Source organism: Psammomys obesus, unplaced genomic scaffold, assembly GCF_907164565.1.
Source record: "Psammomys obesus unplaced genomic scaffold, mPsaObe1.curated_primary_1811, whole genome shotgun sequence".
Lineage (NCBI taxonomy): Eukaryota > Metazoa > Chordata > Mammalia > Rodentia > Muridae > Psammomys > Psammomys obesus.
Window position 1 is genome coordinate 22,742,048 of NW_026596091.1, and position 26,863 is coordinate 22,768,910.

General features: G+C 38.2%; 1 protein-coding gene across 1 annotated transcript in view; it reads right to left on the reverse strand.

Annotated features, from left to right (window-relative positions):
- The window catches only part of Tmtc2 (transmembrane O-mannosyltransferase targeting cadherins 2), a 419,447-nt gene that overhangs the window by 117,026 nt on the left and 275,558 nt on the right, over positions 1-26,863 (reverse strand). Inside the window, exon 8 of the mRNA XM_055627937.1 lies at positions 25,578-25,699. Coding sequence (XP_055483912.1) covers positions 25,578-25,699 — 122 coding nt within the window. The remainder of the gene's footprint in view (positions 1-25,577; positions 25,700-26,863) is intronic.

Genomic DNA, 26,863 nt, shown 5'->3' on the forward strand with positions numbered 1-26,863 from the left:
ACAGTCCTGATGAGACCTGATAGGCTAGGGTCAGATGGAAGGGGAGAAGGACCTCCTCTATCAGTGGACTGGGGAAGGAGCATGGGAGGAGAAGAGGGAGGGAAGGCAGACTTGGGAGGGGAAGAGGGAGTGGGCTACAGCTGGGATACAAAGTGAATAAATTGTAATAAATAAAAAAAAATATATATATATATATATAAAGGCTGCCATTAGAAAGAGCCAAGACAGAGTGAGGGTTTAAAAACAAAGAATACAGAAAATCACAACAGAAATTACAGCTGGTATAAAGGTTAATGCCAATGATTATTATGTGTTTAATTGAAAATTAAAAAGGTAAATGACCCCAAAATAAACTTTGAAAATTTCTAGATAACTTTCTAAATTATCTAAATTATAAGTGCCTAGGTTCTTCAAGCTACATCTTTTCCTTCTAGGTACTCTTGACACTTGATTCCTACTTTTATTGTAACACTTTTGTACTCTAATTGCCATTTGTAATCTCTTTCCTAATTGTAAAACACTTTAGAAGAATTGTTTAAATAGCAGTTAAGCAAAGGCCAGATAAACGGTAAGTGGTGAAAATGCATCAAGAATGTTAAATAGCTTGCAAAAGCAAGGGTTCAAAACACAAGCCTTTCAAATATAAACAACAGAAAATTTTTCTTACAGTTCTGGTGGCTGGAAAGTCCCCCCAAAACTACATAAATACATACACTTATGGGAAAATGTTGGATGAGTGATAGAAATCACAGTGGCCTGAATAATATCCAGAATGACACACCTAAAGCCATCAATAGTGACAAAATTCCTCTCCATAAAGAAAAGCAAGAAATTACAGATTTAATCAGCATTACGTAATCCACACGATGGTTACAAAGTGCATGGTGAGAAGGTCTTCCAGCAGGAAGATCTCCATGGCTAAAGTGGGGGATGCTCCTAAAGATGCAATGAAAATGGGAGCCCTCAGGTCTTAGCTCACAGCAACAAATCCAAATACCCATCTGGCCTGCTGATGTGTTGGATGCTGTTTCCTGAGCAAGGTCATAAGCAATCACAGGGCTGCTCCAGCCTAACTGTTTAGCAATAACAAGGGGTGCTACTCTGCTGAAGGGACCCGCAGGGCCTCTTCTGAGCTCGCAGAGCTCAGACTTGACTCTGTTGCAGAAGTTTAAACCCCTTGGGGATGGTTGGGAAAGCTGTCTTGTGAGAGTAGAAAGGAAAGAGCCCAAACAACAGCTGTTTTGCAGCTGGGTCACAATGGAGAGCAAAAATCCCTGGACACCATAAAAGGTAAGGGATGATGGCAAGGAGATCCCAGTGCCTCCATTTGTCACTGGCAGGGTGCCACTTGTTCTGAAATCCAAATGCTCTCCAAGAGGACAAAGCCAGATGTAAATAATTCCCCAATTTCAATTCATTTCATTTCTTTTGGTAAAAAGCTTCGGCAATAAAGGATGCGGGAGTCACTTAATTTATTTAGACATAAAATTCTTTGATGATTTACCAGGGACACTAAAAGAGAGCACCGGATTCAGAAACAGAAATCTGAGAACCTAGAAGGTAAACAGCCAGAGGAAGTCACTGAATTGAATGAGTTTCATGTTCTTCAGCTGTGAGTCAAAGATCTCATTAATTGAACTCCATAGGTCTTATCCTCAGAAAAACAGGATTCATCCCAAACATAGTGAAAACTTCATATTAAATATAACCTTTTAAATGGAAATTATTCGTTTTCTTTTGCCAAGGTTATATTTTTATTTTATGTATATGAGAGCTTTGCCTACGTGTATGTATGTAATGTATGGATGTGTGTGTGCCATGTGTGTGCCTGGTGCCCAAGGAGATGCCAGAAAAGGGAGAAGAGGCTGTCATTCCCCCCCAGGCCTGGAATTTCAGAGAGTTGTGAGCTGCCTTGTGGGTGCAAGAATCATACTTGGATTTCACATCTGCAATAAATGAGAAAATTCACCTATTTCTTCATGTCTGTTCAGCTGAAGCTAAGGTTGAGAAACTTTGCTGAGACCTAAAATCAACAAAATTTAATTTTGTGTACTAATGAACTAATACATAAAACTAATATATTGCAGATCGAACTACTTACTCTCTACTGAAAGTAATTTCAGGTAAAGCTGCCCCTAAAATGTAGAATATTCTAGAGAAGTTCTTAGAAAAGCATGCCACATTTGTACTCAAAGTGTATGTTGCAATTCTAAAGTAATTTCCAGTTTTCCCAAAAATACTGTTTATGTTCAATTTTTCAATGGAATTAAACCCACAATCACTTCCTAGTTTAGACAAATTTTATAATTTGCCCTAATTCTTGCCATTCACAAGCATTCACTTGAATTGGGGGAATGATCCACTGGTTCTTACAACTTAGCCACGTCCCACGTAAAGCATCCCTGAGCTCTTACTATTGCCTGACACGCCTAACAAAAAAGGCATTAACAAAGACACCGTTCACAGCGCAAGACCTGGGAACATGTCAAGAATAATTAAGCTTTCCTTTCTCTCCTTTACTAACCAAAAGTCATTTTTTTAAGTAGACTACTGTAACATGCTACAATTCTACTCCTCCCGGCTCAGGAGTTCTGAGATTTTTGTAAGTACTCTCTGTCACATTACATCCTTATAACATATTAGATATTAAATCCCATTTTGTTTATGAAGAAACCGAGGCACAAAGAGGCTAAGCCCCTTGCCCAAAGTATAGACATGTGGCTTGCAAAGCTGGATTCATAGTCAAAATAGATGTAGAGTTTGTGCTATGACATTACAAAAAAGCATCTAATAGAACACCACCAGGAATTGTGGGAATAACTAAAACATAGCTTACGGCATGGGCAGAAGAGCCTTGGTAAAGTACTTACCATGCAAGCATGAGGACCCGAGTTCAACTGCACAGGCATTGTGCTTGTAAGCACTTGTAATCCCAGGATTACAGGAGGAACTCTGGAGCTTACTGGCCAGCCAGTCTAGCTTTATTAGCCATCTCAAAAAACAGTGTACACACATTTAGGGGGCCTAGGCCAAGTCCACGTGACTTGATGTACTGGGATGGGTTGGGGGGGGCTCCACTTTTCTGAGGGGGAAGGGAGGGAGGATTTGAGAAAGATAGAAAGAGGTAGTCCAGGAGGAGAAGAAAGGGGCTATGAATGGGAGGTAAAGTGAATAAATAAATTAACAAACAAACAAAGTGGACATGTTCTAACAAATATCACCTACAGCATTATTGCCTCCATTATGTACATCTGAACACAAACATAGACTCTTGGGCACACACTTGTATACATGCATACACACCAATCTTCCAACAACTATACCTTATAAAGCTAAATTCACAGACCTTCCCAACCATTTATTCATCGTGTTTTAGAAAATAAGAACCATATGCCTGGTCCCACACCATGTATTAGATAAGTCAAGCTAAAATTAGATCATTCTTGCTTTTACACATCATATATATATATATATATATATATATATATATATATATATATAATCTCATGGTGATTTGGGAGGTAGGACCTCACAAACTCTTAAGTTATACTTAGGAGGGCTCTCATAAGACATATGTATAGTGAATATATAAGAAAAGCAATAGATGTTAGGACATCAGTTCTGCCTGAGTGACTCAGGGGAAAATTCAAGAGGAGGTGGCATAAAAAGCTAACAGATGGGAGAAAAGCTGGCCAGGCCTCAAGTAATGGACTTTCAAATTAATGCTGGAATTAGATGACTAAAAACTCTCTTTATAAAATTTAAATTAAGAGAATGATTTAGAAATTCTATTAGTTTAGCACATCCTAAAGGATTGGCAACCTACAAAGATTAATTTGGTACAAAATTCTCTATAATCCCAGCACATGGGAAGTGGAAACAGGATAATCAGTTCAGGCCAGACTCTTAGTAATTCATTGAGTTTGAGGCCAGCATGGGCTATATGGAAGCTTGTTCAAAAAAAAAAAAAAAAAAAAAAAAAAAAAAAAAAAGGTACAAATCAACTCAGAACATTTATTTGAAAAATTAAGTGTATTTGACAACTAAATCTAACTGAATTTCTACTTGGCTAGGAATGATTTTTGAGCCATTTTCTGTGAACAACTGTGATTTACAAAGAAAGAAAGATCTATTGAGCACAACATCAGTGAAGCAATACTAATTTACCTTTCCTTCTGTAGTATGGTATGACTAGAGATGGTCCATAAAAAGATTATAAGAACCCTTAAACTGGATGGAAAGGGGAAAACACACAAATGGCCAGAGATTGGCAACTTGACAGCAGAATGCGGCTGTATATATATAAATACATGTGACAAGCATATCGCCGGACTGGACCATTCCCAAGCCCAAGAAGAGGAGTGTTCTGGTTGAAGTACATACACACATGTGCTTTGGTATTATTACAAAATAAAAATCTTTTCTTTCTGACAGTAATGTGTAATTTCACCAGAAAGTATGGGCCATGAATAGGAAAATATTGAGTGCACAAGTACCAGGGTGACACAGACCAGAAACTTTCAAAGAGTTTTTCTCTGAATAGACATTTTAATAGGAATTTGGCTCAGGAGTAAATTACCACTGTCAACTTCTAAGACCTTCTTGATCTTGCTTAGAGAAATGTGTGATGTTGGATGCCATAGAACTCACTAACATCAACCTCCCCAACTGTCTTCATCACATTGTTCAGTTTAATTGTCACCTGAGTTGCCAGGCTTCTCTTTGGGATGCAAGATGAATGGAACATACACAACCATAGATCACCTTTCAAAAAGAAATGCATAGGTATATAGGATGACAGTTTAGAAACATGACCTCATTCTTTACACAGATGCTACAAACAGAGCAAGCTTGGGAAGGCAGGTGTTGACCTGCTCTGCTTCTCAAAGTGTAAGATTGTATATATTGGCTACATGAAGTCATGTCATGGACAGATGTGGAGCTTTAAAGAGTTGTGGAAAATTCCAAGCCATTAAACTAAATCATTTAAAATTATTTCTGTCTCCGAATAGGAGTGCATATGTTATAAAAAGAGAGGCATTGGTTCAAAGGAAGGGATGCTATCTTGGAGATCAGAATCTTCTCAAGAATCGTCCTTTGGTCAGCTGTGATCCTTGGGAGACACAGATAATATCTCCAGGAATTCAGCTCGTTACGGGGATACAGTAATAACTCCTGATAATCAGTTTCTGCAACTGGGAAAGTACACAGAGAGATCTTAGAGAATTGCATGGATATGGTAAGTGCAGATCAAAAACTGGCTTTTAATACCTTCATATAAAAAGCTGCAGCAGTGCTTAAAGAGCATTGGACGATGGAAAGGACATTCGAAAAGCACAGAACAAACTCTGTGAGCATTCAACCAAAGACTATGCCAGTTTTCTTAACTAAAGCATTTATACCCAATCCATTTACCCAAAGGCAAACCAGTGATATACAGGATTAGTTTTGTTATGTTTGAAATAGGCTTTTTGTAACAAACTTGCAAGAAGAGCTTTGTGATCAGAGATACTTTTGCCAACCAAATTGTCTCTCTTTCTGGAATGCCTTAGACGACTGAAGGCAAAATTTGCCTGTAAGGTTCTAGAAAATTGAAGCCAAGAGGAAGCAGGAAGATTACCTAAGCTCAAAATAGAATTTGCAGTTAAAAGAACTAAAGATTTGCTCTTGATCAAACTGGAAAATGCATATAAATACTGGTGACAGTTTAAGGATTCTTCAACTACCTCCTACCAACCATAAAAACACATTTTGCAAAAGGTTCATTTTCTGCTGGCAATGTTGACAGGATTTGGCAAGCTCACGCTGAAGTCACGAGCGGGGTGTAAAGTGCTACCAATTTTACACTCAGGGGAAAGAGTTATAATTGGCTGTGATATTACAATTACTTGCTGTTTCAGAGAAAATATTAGTTAACCAAAACACTCTCTATCCACATAACATCAGAATCTTTTTCTCAAATGCAAATAGCTAGAGATTAGTATGAGTAATGACTTCATTTCAGAAAAAAAAATATCACAGTAAGATAAAAAGTCCTAGATAGGCAATCAAGGGAAAATTACTGTCAGGAAACACCTATATAACATTTACGATGAAGGATAAGCAAGAAACAAAAGTTTTTAGAAGGCAGTATTAGTGAATTGACGGACAAATGATGGTATAAACTAAGAAACTATGAGAAGAGTAAGTTAAGGGACTAAAGGAGCATAATAATCAGAAAAGAGTCAGTAGGACCCATTCTTCTAGGTGCTCATGCTTCTGGGGTGTGAAGTTTTAGAAAAGTGTGGCTTAAAATGCCCGCAAATCTATTCACTTGACAGATGTTTTAGAGGTGTACAATATTATGGAAAATATTCTTGAGAGGTATTTTTTTTGTAAAATAAAGATTTATTAAATCCATTTTACAAAGTAATTGCTTATATCTTTTAAAGTCAGGTCTGGAGTTAAGACAGAATCGTGAGAAACAAAAGTGAAAAGTTTGGTTTTGTCTCTAAGATATTTTATTATTGGGCTTCTTAGTTTTCTTTGTGAGATTACAATATAATTGCAACTTTTCTTCCTTCCCCAGGCTCTCTTCAAAGCCTCCTATATACATACCCCTCCATGTTTTCCTTCAAAATCATCACCTCTTTTTTTCACCTTTATTATATGTATATACGTGAATTCTTAAATACAACCTGTTAAGTCCCTACAATGTTACTTGTTAAGATCACAATGAACTTCAACGAGAAGCACATACCAAAGTAAAAAAGTAACTTTTCCATCCTCTTTATCAATTCACACCTAACCTAATTACTTTATATAGAATATACTTCCTATGATTCTTACTCCATCAAATGTGTAGGTCAAGCTCTTTTTCTAAAATATAAAAATATTTTAAAATCCCTATGTAAAATCATACTATTTCTGGCTATTACACCTCATATTTAACAAAACCAAAGGATAGAGAATGATCAGCATTCTGGTACACCTGACAGAAGACAAATTCAATACCATAACTACTGTTCATGCAATTCTTCAAATTCAACCCTATGAAATGGGTGGCTCATATTAAACTCTTGTGATGTTTCACTCTAAGGGTACCAGAGGAAAAAAAGTCAGCCACAGAAATCACACTGTGATATGCTATTTAACAGAAAATAATGAGGGCTATATCAATTTAGGGTGTCTTTCTTCCCAATGCTGGTCATCCTCTCTACATCCAAAACACTAGTAAATCACATCACTGAGACAAATGAGAATAAGGTGAGCTTATTTTAAACTCAGACGTGTCTACATATGCTGTCTACATATTTGACCTTTTAAGTTCACTCATCAGTCCCTTCTTACTGCTCAGGCCTCCACCAATAGATCGGGCCAACAAAACAGCTAGGGGAAAAAAAAATCATTTGATGTTTTCAGTTGCTTTATCCCACTTAGAGCACCATTATCTACCTAACTACATAATCATTTGCATACATCTTCATCATTTTTCCCTTCTTATGTTTAATTTTCATTTTGTTTTTCTTGGCTCATGCTTTACTTCCACTATACAATATCAAAATAATCTATTAATTCAATAAACAGCTATTGTGAACTACAGTTCCTACTCTTGGCATTTAAAGGGGAGGATAGCCGGCAAACCCCTGTCTAATGGGAACGACAGACTCTGAAGTAGCTGACAGTAGGCAAAGATGATGCCCCTACCTTCTGGAGGCACAGATTATAGAACAATTAATGCCATGGATGCAAGTGTTTGTGCAGCATTTTAAAAGGAAACTTATCTATGAACTGCATCAGTCATTGCATTTGAGTTGCTTCTTCTTTATCTCTTTAACAAGCACCATAGGAAAAACTAAGTCAGACAAAGTCCAAGCGTGGAGAGCAGAAGGAGTCATGAGGTTGCACGCCAACCTGAGGAGCTAGTGGGAGAAATACCGCTGTGGGAGGGAGAGCAAGTTATATTCAGTGACATGAACCTTGCGAAGTTACTCATGTTGCAATATACGGCCCTATGCCCACACACATGCTGCAGAAGTAAGTGGACTTAGCGAGCTTGAAAAGAAAAAAAGAGCACACAAAATTGGGAGGAATCAGTGGCTGGGGTAATAGGGAAGAGCCTGGAGGGAGGGAACGGGGGCAGAGGGATGGTTCATGAAAATATTAAAACAATATAAAATTCAGAAGTAAATACAAATTAATGAATAAGAACTAAGTGTTACCACCAAGGTGGTAACAGTTATGGACAGAAGTCATTACTTCTCTTTTTTTTTTAACATTGTACTTTTATTTTATTTTTCACAGTTTACTTATTTATTCGTGCGACATCCCAGTTGTAGCCCCCTCCATCCTATCCTACACCTTACCCATATCCCCTCTCTCCTACTCCTCAGATAAGGGGAGCGCCCCCTACGAACCCATGCCAGCATATCAAGTCACACCAGGACTGAGCATCTTTTTCCCCCTGTGCTCGGTCAAGGTAGGCCCACGGGGGCTTAGTGATGAAAAGGCAGGCAAAAGAGTACATGTTAGAGACAGTCTCCCCTTTCCCGTTTCTAAGGGACCCACATGAAGGCTATGTATATGTAGGGGGCCTAGGTCCAGTCCATGGTTGGTGCTTCAGACTTCTTATGCACCGCGGGGCCTAGAATAGTTGGCTCTGTTGGTCTTCTGGTGGAGCTCCTGTCCCATCCGGGTACATTTACTTCTTTTTTATTTATTTTTTAATTTTTTTATTAATTACAGTTTACTCACTTTGTATCCCACTGTAGGCCCCTCCTTCATCCCCTCCGAATCCCACACCCCCTCCTTCATCTCCTCCCACGCTCCTCCCCAAGTCCACTGATAGGGGAAGTCCTCCTCCCCTTCCCTCTGATCCTAGCCTATCAAGACTAATCAGGACTGGCTGCATTGTCTTCCTTTTTAAAAAGGAAAATCAAACAAGGACTTAGAAAGTCAAGTGCTCAGGCTGTGTGAAACATTAAGTATTACTTGGTTGCAGGCATGTTTGAGATGAAGATGAGTGGATGGATGGGTAGGAGTTTGCCAAACAGACAGGCAGGAGTAAAATATTCTAGAAAAGGGGAGCAGCAGATTTGAAAAGACAAATGAATGAAGTGACACAGTATCTTTACAGAGTCATCAGAAGTTTAATACTGTGGGGAGGGATGGGTGAGGGGCTGGATAGGAATACTACACCCAAATACAGTGGTCCCTCTCATGCAAACACAACAGTAAAAATAACAACAATAATCTTGTTTGCATTCACAATGGCTAGCATTTACTGAGTCTATGCCAGGTGACAGCCTGACCGTATGCTCTAATTATTATGCTCTAAATTATTAACACACGTGTGGACACATTCATCCTTTCCAATCATTTACAGTCATTTCACAGACAAGCATGGAAGGGGTGGTATTGACTAAATAGCTTGCATTTAACTAGCAACAGTGATCTGTTAAGTATGGAACAAGCCAGGCAGGAAGAAGGCAGCATTCATATAGGGGCATTCTTCCAAGATGACAATATTTATGAAGAAAGCAAGCAAGCTCTGCGATTAAATACATTTCTCTAAATGTCTTTTGCTATACTTTTGAAATACTAAGAAAAAGTGTACATTCACTACATTCTATCTTGTGAGCTGGGAAAGAGAACCCATGACACATTCAATAAATATTTGTGATGTCTGATACAGTCAGACACAGACACAGACATGGATAGTGAAATCAGAGATGGAGTACACATGCACAGAGGTAACAGATGTGATGTGCTCTATAATGAGTGCTATGAGTGAGACAGAAAGATGCTCCAGAGAGTAAGAGAGAAATCTCACAGAAGTTTTATTTAAAAAAAAGGCATATAAAAATTCTATCATCCCATTCTTACAAAACAGCAATAACAAATCAAACAAATAAATACACACACACACACACACACACACACACACATCACAAAAACAACCAACAACTCAGAATTGCTGAAACGATCCTGTACAATAACATCTTCTGGAGGTATCTCCATCCCTGATCTCAAGCTGTACTTTAGAGCAACAGTAATAAAATCTACATGGAAACGGCCTCAAAACAGACTGGAGGATAAATGGAATCAAATAGATAATCTAGAGATAAACTCACAAACCTATAGATACTTGATTTTTTACAAAGAAGCCAAAACCATACAATGGAAAACAGATAGCATCTTTAACAAATAGTGCTGGACTAACTGGATGTCCACATGCAGAAAAATACAAATATTCTCATCTTTATCACCCTGCACAAAACTAAAATCCAAGTGGTTCAAAGACCTCAACATAAAACCAGAAGACAATGCAGCCAGTCCTGATGAGAAATGATAGGCTAGGGTCAGATAAAGGTGGAGGAGGACCCTCCTTATCAGTGAACAAGGGGAGTCGAATAGGGGGAGTAGAGGGAGGGAGGTTGGGGTAGGGAAGTGATCAGAGAGGGAGCAACAGCCAGGTTTCAAAGTGAATAAATTGTAATAAAAAATAAGTAATTAGAAAAAAATAAATAAACTTAAAAGAAAGCATCAGAAACAAACTCAGGTGTTGGAGTATGAAGCAGATTTTGGAATTATCAGATGAAAAACCTATTAACTGTGATTCATATGCTGATGGTTCCAATTAAAACATGGAGAACATGGAACATCAAAAGGGTAATGTCAGTATAAAGATACTATAGAAAAAAAGAAAAAGAAAACATTCTAAAACACAGAAACACTGTGAAGCCATCAAAAATACATTGCTGTGTTCATCAGAAGACTCAGCAAGAACAAGGGAAAAAATCATCAAGCTGGGAGATGGTCAAGAGAAACATCCCAGACTATACACAGTGGGGAAAAAGAAAGAAGGAAGGAGGGAAGGAAGGAAGGAAAGGAAGGAAGGAAGGAAGGAAGGAAGGAAGGAAGGAAGGAAAAAAAAGCATAGGGTATCCGAGAACTGTGTGATTTCATACATGTAATAAAAATAATTAAAAATCTGTCAGAAACTTCTATATAAATGATTGGTGCCCCTGGGGATGTATCATTGGGGTATCACTCAAGTGTGTTATTGGGAGGTGCCATGGAGCTGTCAGAGATAGAAGCTATTAGGATGTTCAAGTTTCACTGAGCCATGCCTTAGAGGAGAAGGGAGGCTCCGCAGCACTCTCCTAGTCTCTTCCTGGCAATGTGTGATCTGTTGCTTCAATATATGCTCCCATTATGATTTGCTACCTTCAGCATTGGCTCAACATAATGGCAGTGCCCAATCAAAGGCCTGAGCCATAGGTCAATATAAACTTTCCCTTATTTCATAAGTATATCATTGTGATCCTCCCTTCCCTAGGGAGCAGAAAGGATGAATGTGGTCTGAATGGCTGTGAGTACTGTGGAGAAAACTTCTGGGAGTCAGATTCAGAGAGGCAATTCATTTTATTGTTTCAGGACACTGCTGTGTGTAAGACTTTTATTGTTTCAGGACACTGCTGTGTGTAAGACTTCCTAGAGTTACAGGTGGGAAGGGCTGATTGAACATAACACAGCACCTAATAATCATATGGGCAGGGCAAAGGAGCAGGACTCCTGTGGGAAGTCACTTATCACTTGCAGGAGGCTCTGTGCAGGCTCATTCTCCAAGCAAGTTCAGACATCTATGCCAAGAGATGCTCTCCAGATAAAGCCAGCCAGAGAAGAGGAAGCCCTGCTGAGAAAGGCAGTTCTCCACCTTGCAATGAGCTTGGAGAGCTTTCCAGACAAGGTGGAACCTTAATAGCAGGATATTCCAAGATACCATGTCAGGTATTTCATCATAGTGATGCAAAGGGCCTGATACACTATGGATAACATTACTTGTTGATCTAGTGTTTGCTGAACAAGCAATTGTTTGTTGCTATTGTTCAGAGCAAACTGAAATGTACCAAGTTAGTCAATTTCCCCTTGTTATAATAAAAGTACCTAAGGGTGGATACCTCAAAACTTTGGAGACTAAAAGCTCAAATGGCATGGTTCTACCAGTAATAAAGGCATCCTTGGCTGCATTACATCAAAGGACTCAAACAGAAATATGTGCAAGAATGGCAGATCACATGACATGACAAACAGCCAGAGAACTGAGAGGCCTAGTATTGTCTTTTAACAAACCTTCCCAAAAATCCAAGGTTCCTCAGAACTACATTTGTCCTGAAGACAATACTGACTATACTGACCTGATTTCTGCCCACTAACCATGCCTGACATAATGGGTATCTCAATCTCCTAAAAGAGTTAAACCATATCCAAACCATAGCAGCATGAACCCAACTTAATAAATATTTATAGAGATGATGCTGTCAATTTTATTTGGGGGACAAAAAGTTCTATGCCTGATTGTTGCATCCATACTGCTCATTTCTTCATGATGGGACATTATAATGCATGGCTTTATATAACAGCGAGTAACTATGGCAGAAGGCTAATATCAAACCTACCAAAGGTCCTATTTAGATGTGATCCCTGCACACTGCTGTTTTCAACCTAAAACATCATCATCACCAGACACTAGATTACAGTATATGCTCGAGCATGGACCACATCCTGATAGTTTTGATAAAGAGCTTCCATTATGCCTCACAAATAAGGAGCCTGCAATTTGAGGTCCTTTACCAAGAATTATGCTGGGAGAAAGAGAGTAGGAAGGAAAGTGCTTTAAGTACTCTGGCTCAACTCAATCATCTGCCAGGTAATTGTTTACCAGCTAACGGTCAAGATCTCCTCTCTTTGGCTTTCCTGTTCCTCACTCAACTCCTATGAGTTTGCTATGGTTCTTTAAAATCTCCAGATTCAATAGAAAGTCTGCATATCACATGTACATTAAACGTGATCTATAAGTTTCACTACTGGATTTTTATTATTCCACAGATACAGACTTTTAAGTCCATTTATCAGTAGAAATGCTATAATTATTTTGACTTCAAAATGTACAAGGATACTGCTGGTCCACTTTACAACTGCATGTGAAAATTTCAGTGTTAAGTGGTTTATTTTTGAAGTCAATTTTTACACTCTTTGAGTACAGGGTTTTACCCAGACAATGTGAATGCCTGGGTGTTCCAGCATCATAATGAAACCCAAGGACAGAGAATAATTTGAGTAGTACAGCTGCATCGAAGGAAACATACTTGGATAGGTTAAGGACACAGCCTGGCACTCAGTTCCAGCTTTCTCATTTATGAAGCTGGCATCCGGTCTGTGGGTTGATGAAACAGTGTATGATGACTACATTATTGTATGCTAAAGGGTATGAGGTAAATTCTGAAGATACTGGGCTAGGTGAGAATACTAAAGGGACAGGGGCAAGGAAAAAAACTGATTTATGCTGAAATCGGTTTTTGCTGCTTTCCACAGTAGAAAGGCAACAAAAAGAGTTTTATGTGAAGTGAGAGGAGAAATGAAAGACAAGTTCATACAGTCCTAGAAACTAAAGATATGAGAGAAAAAATGGGGACAAGCCCAGAACAAATTATGCTGTAACACATGCAATGCCAGTGATTAACAGTCTACATGCTCCCCGTGGCTTGGACTGACAGACCTAAAAGTAATAAGGAGAAAGGACTTGTGTGTTTCTGAGCACGTTCCTAGCTGGGCTTGTTATGGGCCAATTTAAAAGTCTGTAAACATGAGGTCTGGGGATATAGTATAGAGGGAGAAATGTGCCCACCTCACATAACATGCAGGTACAATCCATGGCAAATCAAAGGAGGAAAAAACGGAAACGAAAACAAAGGCCTATAGTGATCAATACTTTAATACTCTGGAATTTAAACAGCATCTGTACTTAGTTCTTTTGTCCATGCAACGGAAGCTAGAGTCATCTGGAAAGGGGAAGCCATAGTAGAGAAACTGCCTCTAACAGATTGCCTGTAGAGCAATTTTCATGACTGGTGATTGATGTTGGAAGTCCTAGCCCACTGTAGGCAGTGCCATCCCTAAGCAGATGATCATGTGTTTTATATAAAATAAAATAAAATAAAATAAAATAAAATAAAATAAAATAAAACCAACCTTATAGGAGCTACGAGGGGCCAAGCTAGTAAGCAGAATTCCTCCATTGTCTCTGCTTGAGTTCCTGCCTCCATGTTCCTCCCCTGCTTGACTTCCTTCCTTGGCTTCCCACAGTGATGAACTGTGATTTTGAAGTATAAAGCAAATAACCCATTCCTCTCCCCAAAGCTGCTTTTGGTCTTTTATCACAGCAATCAATATAAACCAAATTAGGGCAGCATCCTTAATATACGGTAGTGTGTGTGTGTGTGTGTATGTGTGTGTGTGTGTGTGTGTGTGCGCGCGTGTGTGTACATGTATAGAATGTCCCTGAGAAACATTTATCTACATTAATAGTGGTAAACTGGGTATGTATTCAGCATTAATTTGAGATATTTTATTTTTATTTCTTCAGTGATGAAATGTACAGTGTTATAGTCTCTTGCATTATGCAGAAAAAAAACTCATACTCTACACTGTCTACTAGCTACAGTTCCTAATAGATTAGGTATACTAAATGTATTTTCAACTGCAATGTTTTTTCTAGTAATTGTGACTGAACCTAGGCTTTTGATTATACTACCATGTGCTATATCTTCCTCTGTGTTATATCTTCTTCTGTGTTGTATCTGTACCTGTTATTTAAAGCTTTTTGAGAAATTACCTCAATAAATTGCTTCACAAGTCTCAAAATTCTAATCTTCCTGCCTTAGTTTCCCAAGTAGCAAGAACTGCAAGCCTATCTCAACTCATTGTGTTTTCGATTTATAAAGGAGTCATCAGCAAGTAACCTTACCATAATTTGAAGTTTATCTGTACATCCGTACATATATGGATACTACCAGAATAAAACACAATCTCCTGGAGAAAAGTTTTTTCCAGCCTCTTAAACTGAAAGGTCCTTATTTTAAACTTGCATGTTGTTTGTGTCGCCTTTCCCAATACTAAATGCCTGCTTAGAATAACACATCATTTTAACTAAAATGATATTACGGTTTTTCTTCTATGTTATACAATTATCATAAAAAATCAAGGTAAGAAATTTTCTTAGCTTGCATTAACTGTCAACCTGACACAAGCTACAATCTCTTGAGAATGGCATTTAGTTGCGGTCATGTCTCTGGAGGATTGCCTCAACTATTAATTGAGGTATGTGGGGAAGGGGGCTGTCCCCACCCACTATGGCCAGCACAATTCCCTGAACCATGATCAGGTGGTCCTGTGCTAATAAGAAAGTTGGTTGTCTAAGACCCACCTAGGAGAGAAAATCAGAGGATCCACACCCAGCAGCACCTTGAAACAGATCCTGAAACTCACAGCCAAACACTGGGCCAGTCACAGGGAGACTTGTGGAAAAGGAGGGTGGTTAGAAAAAAAGGACCTAGAAGTGACAGGAGCTTGACAAGAAGACCATCAGAGACAACTAACCAAGGCCAAGAGAGGCCTGCTGATACTGAAGTACCAACCAAGGACTTTGCATGGATTGGACCTAGGCCACCTACAAAGATGTAGCTGATGGGCAGCTCAGGTTTCATGTGGGTCTCTAGTAAGGAAGCCAGGGCTCTCCCTGACATAGACTCCTTTGCCAGCTTTTCTTTTTCTTTTTTTCTTTTCTTTCTTTCTTTTTTATTAATTACAACTTATTTACATTGTATCCCAGCTGTAGCCACCACCCTCATCTCTTCCCAATCCCACCCTACCTTCCCTCTCTCCAAGTCCACTGACAGGGGAGGTCCTCTTCCCCTTCCATCTGATCCTAGCCTATCAAGTCTCATCAGAACTGGCTGCATTGTCTTTCTCTGTGGCCTGTTAAGGCTGTTCCCCTCAGGGAGAGGTGATCAAAAAGGCATCCACTGAGTTCATGTCAGAGATGGTCCCTATTCCCCTTACTAGGGCACCCACTTGGACACTGAGCTGCCATGGGCTACATCTGTGTAGGGATTCTAGGTTATCTCCATGCATGGTCCTTGGTTGGAGTATCAGTCTCAGAAAAGACCCCTGTGCCCAGATATTTTTGTTCTGCTTCTCTCCTTGTAGAGCTCCTTTCCCCTCCAGGACTTTCATCTCCCCCTTCTTTAATAAGATTCCCTGCACTCAGCCCAAAGGTTAGCTATGTGTTTCAGCATCTGCTTTGATAAACTGCTGGGCAGAGTCTTTCAGAGGCCTTCTGTGGTAGGCTCTGTCCTGTTCCCTATTTTCTCCCTCTTCTGATGTCTATCCCACTTGCCTTTTAGAATGAGGATTTATCATCTTACCCAGGGTGTTCCTTCTTGCTTAGGTTCTTTAGGAGCATAGATTTTAGTATATATATCCTATATTAAAGGTCTAATATCCACTTATAAGTGATTATATATCATGTGTATCTTGCTGCTTCTGGGATAGCTCACTCAGGACAATCTTTTGTAGTTCCATCCATTTGCCTGCAAATTTCATGACTTTCTTATTTTTAATTGCTGAGTAGTATTCCATTGTGTAATTGTACCACCATTTATGTATCCATTCCTCAGTCGAGGGCCATCTGGGTTGTTTCCAGCTATTATGAATAAAGCTGCTACAAACATGGTTGAGCAAATGTCCTTGTTGTGTACTTGAGCATATTTTGGATGTATGCCTAGGAGTGCTATACCTGGATCTTGAGGTAGCGCTATTCCTAATTGTCTAAGAAAGCGTCAGATTGATTTCTGAAGTGGTTGTACAAGTTTACATTCCTACCAGCAATGGAGGAGGGTTCCCCTTTCTCCACATTCTCATTAGAGACTTCCTAAAATTCAATGAAAATGAAGGAACAACTTACTCAAATTAAGGGACAATGAAAGCAGTGCTAAGAGGAAGTTCATAGCACTAAGTGCCTCCAGAAAGAAGTTCCTCATGCAAGGAACTTAAAGGTACACCTAAAAGCCCTGGGGTGGGCAGAAAGCAGACATACCCAAGAGGAGTAGAGGATTGGAAATCATCAAACTCAGAGTTGAAACCAACGAATTAGAAATAGAAACAAAGAAAACAATTCAAAGAATCAATGAAACCAAGAGCTGGTTCTTTGAGAAAATCAACAAGATAGACAAACCCTTAGCCAAACTAACTAAAAGTCGGAGAGAAACTATCCAAATCAGCAAAATCAGAAATGAAAAGGAGGACATAGCAACAGACATTTAGGTCTTACTACAAAGCCTATATGCCACAAAATTTGAAAATCTAAATAAAATGGACAATTTTCTTGATAGATTCTATTTACCAAAATTAAATCATGATAGGGTAAATAGACTAAATATTCCTATATCTCCCAAGGAAATAAAAGCAGTCATCAAAAGTCTCCCTTCCAAAAAAAGCCCAGGGCCAGTTTTTCAATTACTTCCTTTGAGAGGGACTGCCTTGCTAGGCAACAGGGGAAGAGGATAGGATCAACCCTGATAAGAGTTGATGAACTTGGATGGATGGGAAGGGGGTTCCCTTTTTCTGAGGAATAGGAGAGTGGGATAGAGAAGAGGGAGGGAAGGTGGGACTGGGAGATGAGGAGGGATGGGGCTATGACCAGGATATAAAGTGAATAAATAAACTAATTAATTACAAAATGAAAATAGTTGTGCATGAGTATGTATACATACACACACATATAATATGTATGTGTGTATATATATATATATATATACACACACACACATAGAGAGAGAGAGAAAGAGAGTGAGAGAGAGAGAGAGAGAGAGAATAAAAGCATTTGTTAATAGTTTCTGCTTCAGGCTCTTGCTTGATGAGTTCCTGAATTGACTTCTCTCCATGATGGCCTGAGACCTGGATGTGTAATCCAAATAAACCTTTTCCTACTTTAGTTATTTTTGGTCAGCATGTTTTATTACAGCCTCGGAATGCAAGTAGAACGGAAATATACAGTAAAAATAAAGGCTCAATTGACCTAACATCAACATATTTTCATGCCCGGTTTTTGACAGAAGAGTGAAAAAAAGCACTGGGAAAGAACAATAAGCTGCAGGTCACGAGGTCAAAGCAAGTATCAGATAGTATGAATGAGGCTTAATTAACAAATTCAAGAAATACAAAAAGAGAAAGAAATCCTTGCAAGGTGTTATGGAATCCTGTGCCTATAACATCAATAAGAGTCTGGATACAATTTAGGAAAACTACATAATTATCCTTTCTGAACCAAAAGCCATTCCCACAGTCACAAGTATGGGAAGACTGGCTTTTGCTTTTGGTGTCTCCTGAATAAAAAGCCCAGCATCTTTTTTGAAGCCATGAAAACACCCTGAACTTCACATCACTACCATTGAGCGGGAAGCATGATGAACTCTGAGGCAGCAAACATCTGCCCACAGTAGGTTTTATAAAAGCTTGTTTTTTGAAGTTCTGTGAGAATGCCCTGTTACATTTAGGTTTATATATGATATAACATTGCTTCTTTTCATCTCTCCAAAAAGACTGAGATAACTGAGATATCGGTGTACCTGAAGGATTGGGAGGGGACTTAGGTTGACGGGATATTCTAATTGCATGAAATGAAAAAGCACAGAATAATAAAATGCTGGTCATTTTTGAACAATATAGTCTTACATGCTCATAAATTAAAAGTTAACATGACTGGTACCTGGAGAAAATTAGCTGCTTTATATCCTCATGCATATGGCTTTGGATGCTAAAGAATTTCAATGTTTTGATTTGTATTACTCCTGAGGCTATCTATATCTTGCAAAAGGAAATATGCCTCACATTGACTTCGGCTATACAAAAGCAGAGTAAATATATTTGTTTAGTCTCCTTTGTCATCTAATGATAGCAAGCACAGTACTTAACACTGTTGTATTAGTTTAAAATGCAGATCTTCAATTATGGAAAGCACTCCTAACAAAATAACTATCACACTTATTTTGATTCTCACTAAACAAAACACAATGACAACCTTTGTGTCTAGAATGGTAAATCATAATGTGTAGATAAGGTAACTTTATGTGAAAGCTTAGCTAAACATTATACTGAATTAAATTTCCTTCCATATGTCAGTTACATTTTGGCAACAGATATGTATGATATAATACTTTCCCTTTTCACAGAAGAAAATTTAACATATGAATTGCACACATTCATATTAATCACTCAATCAGAATTACAGGAAGAAGTGCCTCTTATGAGGACTCCTCCAATGTAAACACGGCTGTACAGAAATAACAACAAAACATATCCAGCAAGCCAGATGTTGCTCAGCACACAAAAGGAGAGAGCACTGCTCTAAATAAAGCCAAATGGAAAAAAAAGTCTCAATTCTAAGTAATAATAATAATTATGAAGGAAGCACAGAACAGAGCACAGCATTTCCAGTAGACAGAGAGACACCATGTAGCGGGGACAGGGGGTGAGGGGAACAGCGCTTTTCAGCAGAACATGAAGTACTTTCACAACTGGAGTTTTATGGGGCCCAATTAACTTTGGCTAGACACAGAAGTCTGGCTTAGCATGTCCATGCAGTAGCCAAAATAAAGGTTTTGTATGTCAAGAATTACTGTCAGAGTGTCCAATATCTTTCCTTCTTTCCTACTAACCTAAATCTGGAAAATAAGCTAACAGCCAAGAAGGTTTTATTACAATTTAAATCAATATTAATTTTACAGGCTTACAAAAACTACAAAATATTTGGCTTAAATAAATGGAACAGAAGATAAGAAAAAAGAAAGAAGGAAAAAGACCAGGCTTCAGGACAGACTTAGAAAGAGCTAGAAAAATCACCTGTAACACAATAATGGAAATGGTATTTCTTGCTTTCCTTCTCAGTGCGTGACTGATTTTAAATGCATGGAGTTAGCCCTAGGCAACAAAGTTCAAACAAGGAATAAATCACAATATTAAGCAGAGAAATTCAAACTCAGCTTGCATTTTGTATTTTATTTGGACATGACACTGGCATGAAGGTTCCATATATTTTTAAAGAGATGTCAGCTGGGCCCTACTATGTATATACACTTGGAGCCTACCAGTGAACCTCAGGCAGAAATTCCCCTAGGAGAATCTGGGAAGTTTTTATTATAGGTATAAGGTTGTATCAAAAAGTGCCAATAGCCTCTATTCATGAACAATCACTTCTGATAATAAAAATGTATTTAACCACACAATCCAAACTCATACTTAAAACAAATAGCAAAAAAAAAATAATTTTAAAAAACGAGTATGAAGATATAGGGATTTACTTTTGAGAATCTCTAATCAGATAAAGAAGGCATATCATGGGAAAAATCTACTTAAATTATTTAAGGTAGAATAAAATTAATAACACTTAATATGCAAAACTTTATAGCTGTATTTAATTGTACTATTTAATTACTAAATGACCATTAGGGAATGTTAATTAAATCTCTGCAGCTCAGGTTTCTCATTCATAAAATGGAACTACATTCTGTAAGAATTGTCAAGAAACAACATGTCCTAAGTGAATATAATGATAAAACGACTCCTAATGTCACACTGCTCTAACTATAGTGCAGAGCCTTGCTCGGCCTTCATCAAAGAAGCTTCTTGTTCCACAAACTGTAATTAATAAGGAGGTCTATAACTGTACAATGTGCAGAGAGAGTTTGAAGCACTCAGTCTTAAAAAGGATGCCTTTGTCATATCCCGTCCTTCTAGGCTCAGGGATCCATGTGAGAGAGATAGGAAATTAGGTGGTGGAAGACTCCAAGAAAACAGAGCCTTCCAAAGTACAACACGACTGAGGCCAATATGAACTCAAAGAAACTGTAGCAGCATGCACAAGACCTGCATAAATTCAAACCAGACAAAATCCCAGCATGGAAAAGGGTTACTGAACACAAACCCCACCTCTAACCAGGAAGCTATTTGCAGTCAATACCTGCTGGGAAAGGAAACATCAATGTTCTCCAGTGGAGTGTAAATGGGTATATCAACTACACTCCAGGGTAGGTCCCATGCCCAGTAGTCCTTGGGCAACACAAAACAGACTGTGTATTTTGTTGTTATTTTTCTTTGTGCTCTTTGTTGTTAGTGGTGTGGTGGTTTGTTTTTTTTTTTTTTTTTGTCTGTTTGTTTATTGTTTTGTTTTTTCTTATTGATTTTCTTTTCTTCTTCTTTTTTTTTTTGCTTGCTTGTCTGTTTTGATTGCTGGTTTTTGTTGTATTTCCTGTTGTGTTTTTGTTTGGAGAAGTAGACAGAGAGCTCAGGTATGAAGTTGGGTGTATATGGAGGTGAGGAAGATCTGAGAGGAGTTGTGGGAGAGGAAAGAATATGATCAAAATTTTTTATGAAAAATAATTTAAGATAAAAAATACACAAATAACGTCAAGCACAGAAACCAGATGATGGGCCTCTAATATCACCCTCTTTCTAGAGCTTTGGAAGATTACTCCTGTGTTTGCTGTGTAATTATGCCACTCTTGCTCAATTCTGCAGCAGGCATCCTTGAGAATTAATGCAATGCTCAGTGTGGTTCAACCAGCCTACATACATGTGTGGACCAAATGAAGGATTAAGGTACAGTAAGTACCAAACTAAGAAGATAAATGTTAAAATGGCATGAAAGGAACAGATACCTGTCCCTGTTCTATGTCTAATACCAAAAGATAGACATATATTTGTATATCATTAAATTACCTGGTAACATTACAAAGATACAGAGAAGAGGGCTAATGATGATTGGAGAAGTAGGAAAATTATAACTACTTGAGAAACAAAGGTTAAACTTCACAAAGAAAATACAGTTTCAACAGTAAGAGATAAATATGCTATTTTTTTGCAGAAGAATAAAATGGAGATGATTGATAGGATGTGCAAAAGCATTTTGGGAAACTTGAAGTCCCTTTGAACTCTTCTACATACTAAAAATATTACATGTATTGTTAAAGAAAAGTGTATAAGAAAAAATGTTCCAAGGGAATCAGTCCACTGACTACAGTGAAGGTAGTAATCATCAAATTTTCCTAATTTTCCCATTAAGAGAGAATTCTAATATGAAATCCTAGCTTACAGTAACTCTGATAGAGCTGCCAGCCATTTTCACACAGGTGACCTTTGGTGACTTTTGACATAAAGGGAAATGCATCTCTCCATTTCTGCTTCTCATGAGACTAGTAGCCAGTTCTGCTTAATAAAACACATAAAACCTCAGAAGTCAAAATGTGTGGCATTTGCCACCTTGCCAATTCAGTGGCATATTAGAAGACCAAGAAACCCATAACTGGTCAAACATAATACACTGGATGCAGAATCTGCCAAACTTTTAATTTAGAAAAAGTTATTAAAGGTGGCTGTGGGATTTGCCTCTATGATTAAGCCATTCCACAGAAGTCTGTATTTCATCTAATCATCAAGTAGGAAACTATAAAAGTCTTACTGGAGGGAAAAATTTTAAAATTTAGATTGTTATATACGAGCCTTTTCTTCCTTTTCAATGTTTCTATAAAGCAAAAACTTTTAAAGCAGCTTTAAAAATCTATTTTGAAAGAGAAAGCTTGAAATACTCTGAACTTAAAAATGTAAAGAAACAGGTCACCTGTTCTCTATATCTCATATTGGCATGTCAGCACTGTGTGTAAATATGTGACCATTTCTGCCTGTTCCTTCTCTGTAGGAAGGATCAGATTCAGGCAGCTGTAACTTTTATAGTCCTTTTTGAGAGTTTTCTTTGAAAAGTCTTAAGATCAGATATGTCTGTGTGTACTCCATAAGAAAATCTCAGAAGCTCCAAATGTTTTCTCTCACACATTCTATTTCCCTGTTTCAGTATTTGTACACAGGGAGACCTCTCAAAACGGTTTCCACTATTATAGATTTTGTCTGTAAGAACGTAATGCTTTGTTTTTCCCTTCAGCATTCCTACTCTTTATTTATGCTTTTAAATATTGTATGTTGCCATCTCTGCCAAGTTTCTTCAGATTTTTCATCATGTTACTTTGTTCCTCATCGTATGACTGACAGACAGTACAGTGTTAACCATTCATAGCTGTGAGTTAGCTAATAAAATTTTCACCACAAAATAGTGTCACTCTAGTTTGCCTGATGTAGAGCAATTTACAGAGTCCCTCCTAACACAGACATGGGAAAACCTTCTCCCCATAAGAATATGTGTATGAAAATGTAATGAATTTGTCTAAGAAAAGAGATGAGCAAAAGGTTTATGAGAGAAAGGGTAGTCAGCCTTCCTCTTCAGTCATGTTGCTGATGTTCTGCAGAGTAGCTGGGAAACACTAAGCATTAATACTCCAGAAGTGACATATGCGTTTGAGCCAGGTCCTCTGCATATATGCTATGGTTTTGGCTTGGTGTTTTTGTAGGACTAACAGTGGGAGCTGGGGTGCCTCTGATTCTTTTGCCTGCTCTTGGGACCCTTTTCTTCTTACTGGCATGCCTCATCCAGCATTGATATGATGGTTTGCTCTAGTTTTACTGTAACTTTTCATGCCGTATCTGTGTTTGGTTGATATCCCTGGGAGGTCTACTCTTTCCTAAAGAGAACCACAGAAGGAATGGCTCTGAGGGAGAAGGGGATGTAGGGAAGGACTAGGAGGAGCACAGGGAGGAGAAACTGTGGTTGGAGCATATTATATGAGAGAAGAAACTGAAAAAAAAAAAGATGACTTTGGATCAACCCATGTTTCCTTCTTCATTCTGTGTGTTGTCCATTGTCTGCTGATTAAAAAAAAAATTCCTGAAGCTAAATACTTACAAAGAATAACATATTTATTTCTGCTATGTTTAAGAGCATGGCACCAGTTCCTACAATGCTCAGGTAAGGGTCTTCTGGGTACTTCACAGCAGGATAGTGATGTCAAGGTGGAAACACAACCAAGAATGAAGAAGTGGTCATATGAGAAGATACATCACCAGGGTCCTTGTTTATTTTCAGAAAAATTCACTCTGAGATCAGCACTAACCCTCTGTGAAGGCAATGTTACCCTAACTGAACTACAAAGCATTCAGTCCCTCTCTGACAGGCCATCACTGATTATCCTCACCACATGAAAGATGAAGCCTCAAGCATACGTGTATCTGGGAGACACACTCAACCCACGTGCAAACCAAAGCACAGATTTTCCCTCAACTCATTTTCAGCTTTTTGAGCCATACCCATGCCATGGACCTTTCTTACTCATTTGCTTTCATTGAAAGCCTCTGCTTTTGCCTTAAAGAAGGGTGCCTGGTTGTGAGCATTTTTTTTAACACAGAGGAAAAACCTGACTCCTACCGTCACACAGTGAAAATTACTACCCCACTGCACAGCCTTTAACTCAGCCCTGCACTATGCCAGATGCCCTGGTTCATGTTCTTCTCCAGGGTTCTTCGGAACAAATTGATTTTTCATTGTTATCGACACTGAACATACTTCTTTAGAGTATGGTCTCTGAGAAGTCAATTATAGCTGCTCTTAATTTCTTCTCCAAATCAGTTCAAATACCTTATCCATTTACACTCCCTCACATACTGATCATTTCTGTGTCATTTTTATTCAGCCAGCTAAGGTTTATAATGAAAACTGCTAAAGTCATTGTTGTTATTTTCTTTGTTAGGGTTTTAACTTGTGTTTTGCTTGTTTGTTTGTTTGAGAAAGGCTCTCCCTATCATGTAGCTATGGCTCCCCTGAAACTTGCTATGCAGAACAGGCTGGTTTCAAACCTCTTCCTCCCAAATGCTGGGATTAAAGATTTGCACCAGTATGTCCAGCTCTGAAGTCATTTTTTTCACCATCATTATGATACACATTGAACATGCCTAAAAGTTTTTGTATGTCATTTTAACCCATTGTAAATAAGCACCATGAGCAAATCTTGCCCCTTAATTTAATCTCTGATGTTTTGCTCCTGAAGTATGCTCAAAAAAGTGTCCACAAAATGTTTTATTTTCTCATGTAAATATGTATAGAATCCCCTATACAATCCAACACTTACATTGCAAGAGGAGAACATTACTTTGGGAATAAACCTATACATTCTGTATATAATAAATCTTTCTCTGTGTTTTAAATTCTTGCAATAACTCATTCTTGCTTCATGCTTACTAACATTAGAACCGACTTCTTTGGTAGCACAAGCGTATCCTTACCCAAAAATCATCACATTCTTTTTGTGATTTACGGTAATTACTACTAGATGTGTTTTCTTTTAAAAAGTGCTTCCAGTACAAGTTTTTAGTAGAATTGTTTTTATTTATTCCGTTTCTCCAAGGCCTGTGAATTGCCTGATCTATAAGGCCAGTCTATAAGTCTCTGATAGATTGCCTCTAACTAGAATGAAATGTATAATATGTTTTATATTAGTTATTTGATAAAATTTAGTTTAATCTCAGCCAGTTTATACATGTGTTGCTATTAAAACAACATGAATAGATAATGACACAGTTGCGGTTCTCCATTTATGTGTCTCATAAATACCTCAAAGATCATCATATCTCCCATCTTATAGGCCAGACCCAAAAGTTTATTTATTTATTTTTCTACTTTGCTAGCTTAGGTCTCTAACATATCATCATTATTTTAACTGAGTTCAACTGGTTCAGAATCAGCAGTTCAAACTCCGGGTGTCTCCAGTACCCGTGTGGGTAACATCAGTCTCTGAAGAATGACAAAGATAGGCACTTACTGTCAAGGCAAGCAGTTTCCCATAGGTGAGATGAGCAGGGATATGGTCAGTCTTGGATCTCAGTGACTCCATGTACCAGTGCTCAGCTTCAGGAAGTTTACTTAGCCGCATGTATGCTTCACCTGGAGCGAGAATAATCAAAGTGCCATGGGTGTTGCAATTCCTCATGTGTCAGCACACAGAAAGATAATGACAGGAGACATTCTAGAAATCCAGGAGAGGCTGGAATTTCACCAGGAGGGAATCATAGGTCATAAAGGAAATACATCTGACATGATTTAAACAGGGTGCAATGGAAAACATTCCATTGCATAGACAAAACCATCACATGATACACTAGAGAGAAGGATCGGTGTCTGATAGGCAATTGAGAGCACCGGAGTTCAGATCCCTACCACCCATGTATACAAAGGCTTGTGCGGCAACTCATTGAACAATCAGCTGAGGTGAACTGCAGAACTTCAATGTCAGCAGAGACCCTGTCTTTAACAATATGGGTAGAGGTGTGTTGTGTTGACACAACAGGTAAATGCACTTGTTATGAAGACTGACAACCTGAGTGATCCCTGGATCCACATAGAGGAATGAGAGAACTGGGTCCCCCACTCTGTCCTCCACCTTCCATATGCACATTAAAATAAGTGTAAACAAAAAAAAGTGTTATGTAGTACAGCTTTGGTTTTTAGACATGAAATTTGACTCTGAAACATAGATCATGTTTTACAATTTAATTTTGGAAGATTACTTATTCCAATTCCCTTTGAACCAGTTGTGCTTTTAATTTCTATTCATTTATTCTTTAGAAAAATATTTAGAGAATGACTTTGTGGCTAGCCTTATGTGGGAACAAAGAAAGGAAGATTATGATCCTATCACCTAAAGTCTTCCAACTCTGTCGAGGAAGTAGGAGAAAATGAAAGAGTTAAAATATTTCTGGAATGAATGTTGCTGCTAAGCCAGGAATGGTAACACAACATTGCAGTCTCAGCACTGAGCAGGCTGAGACAGGGTGATTGCAAATCAGAGGTTATCTTGGACTATAACAAGAACTTCTCTCAACAGAATCTATGTGGCTATATTTGAATTTTCTTCAGCGTTTTCAATGTTAATAAAAGGAAGTGAAATTTATGGATCTCATTTGGAAAACCAATTAAAATATTACAGTTAACAAGTGGTGCCAGTTTTTACACACACAAAACAAATCCAAGGACTTTCAGCCATTAGCATTTATTTATTTATTATTTATTTATTCTAGCTACTAAAACTTATAGCTAACTAACAACCAA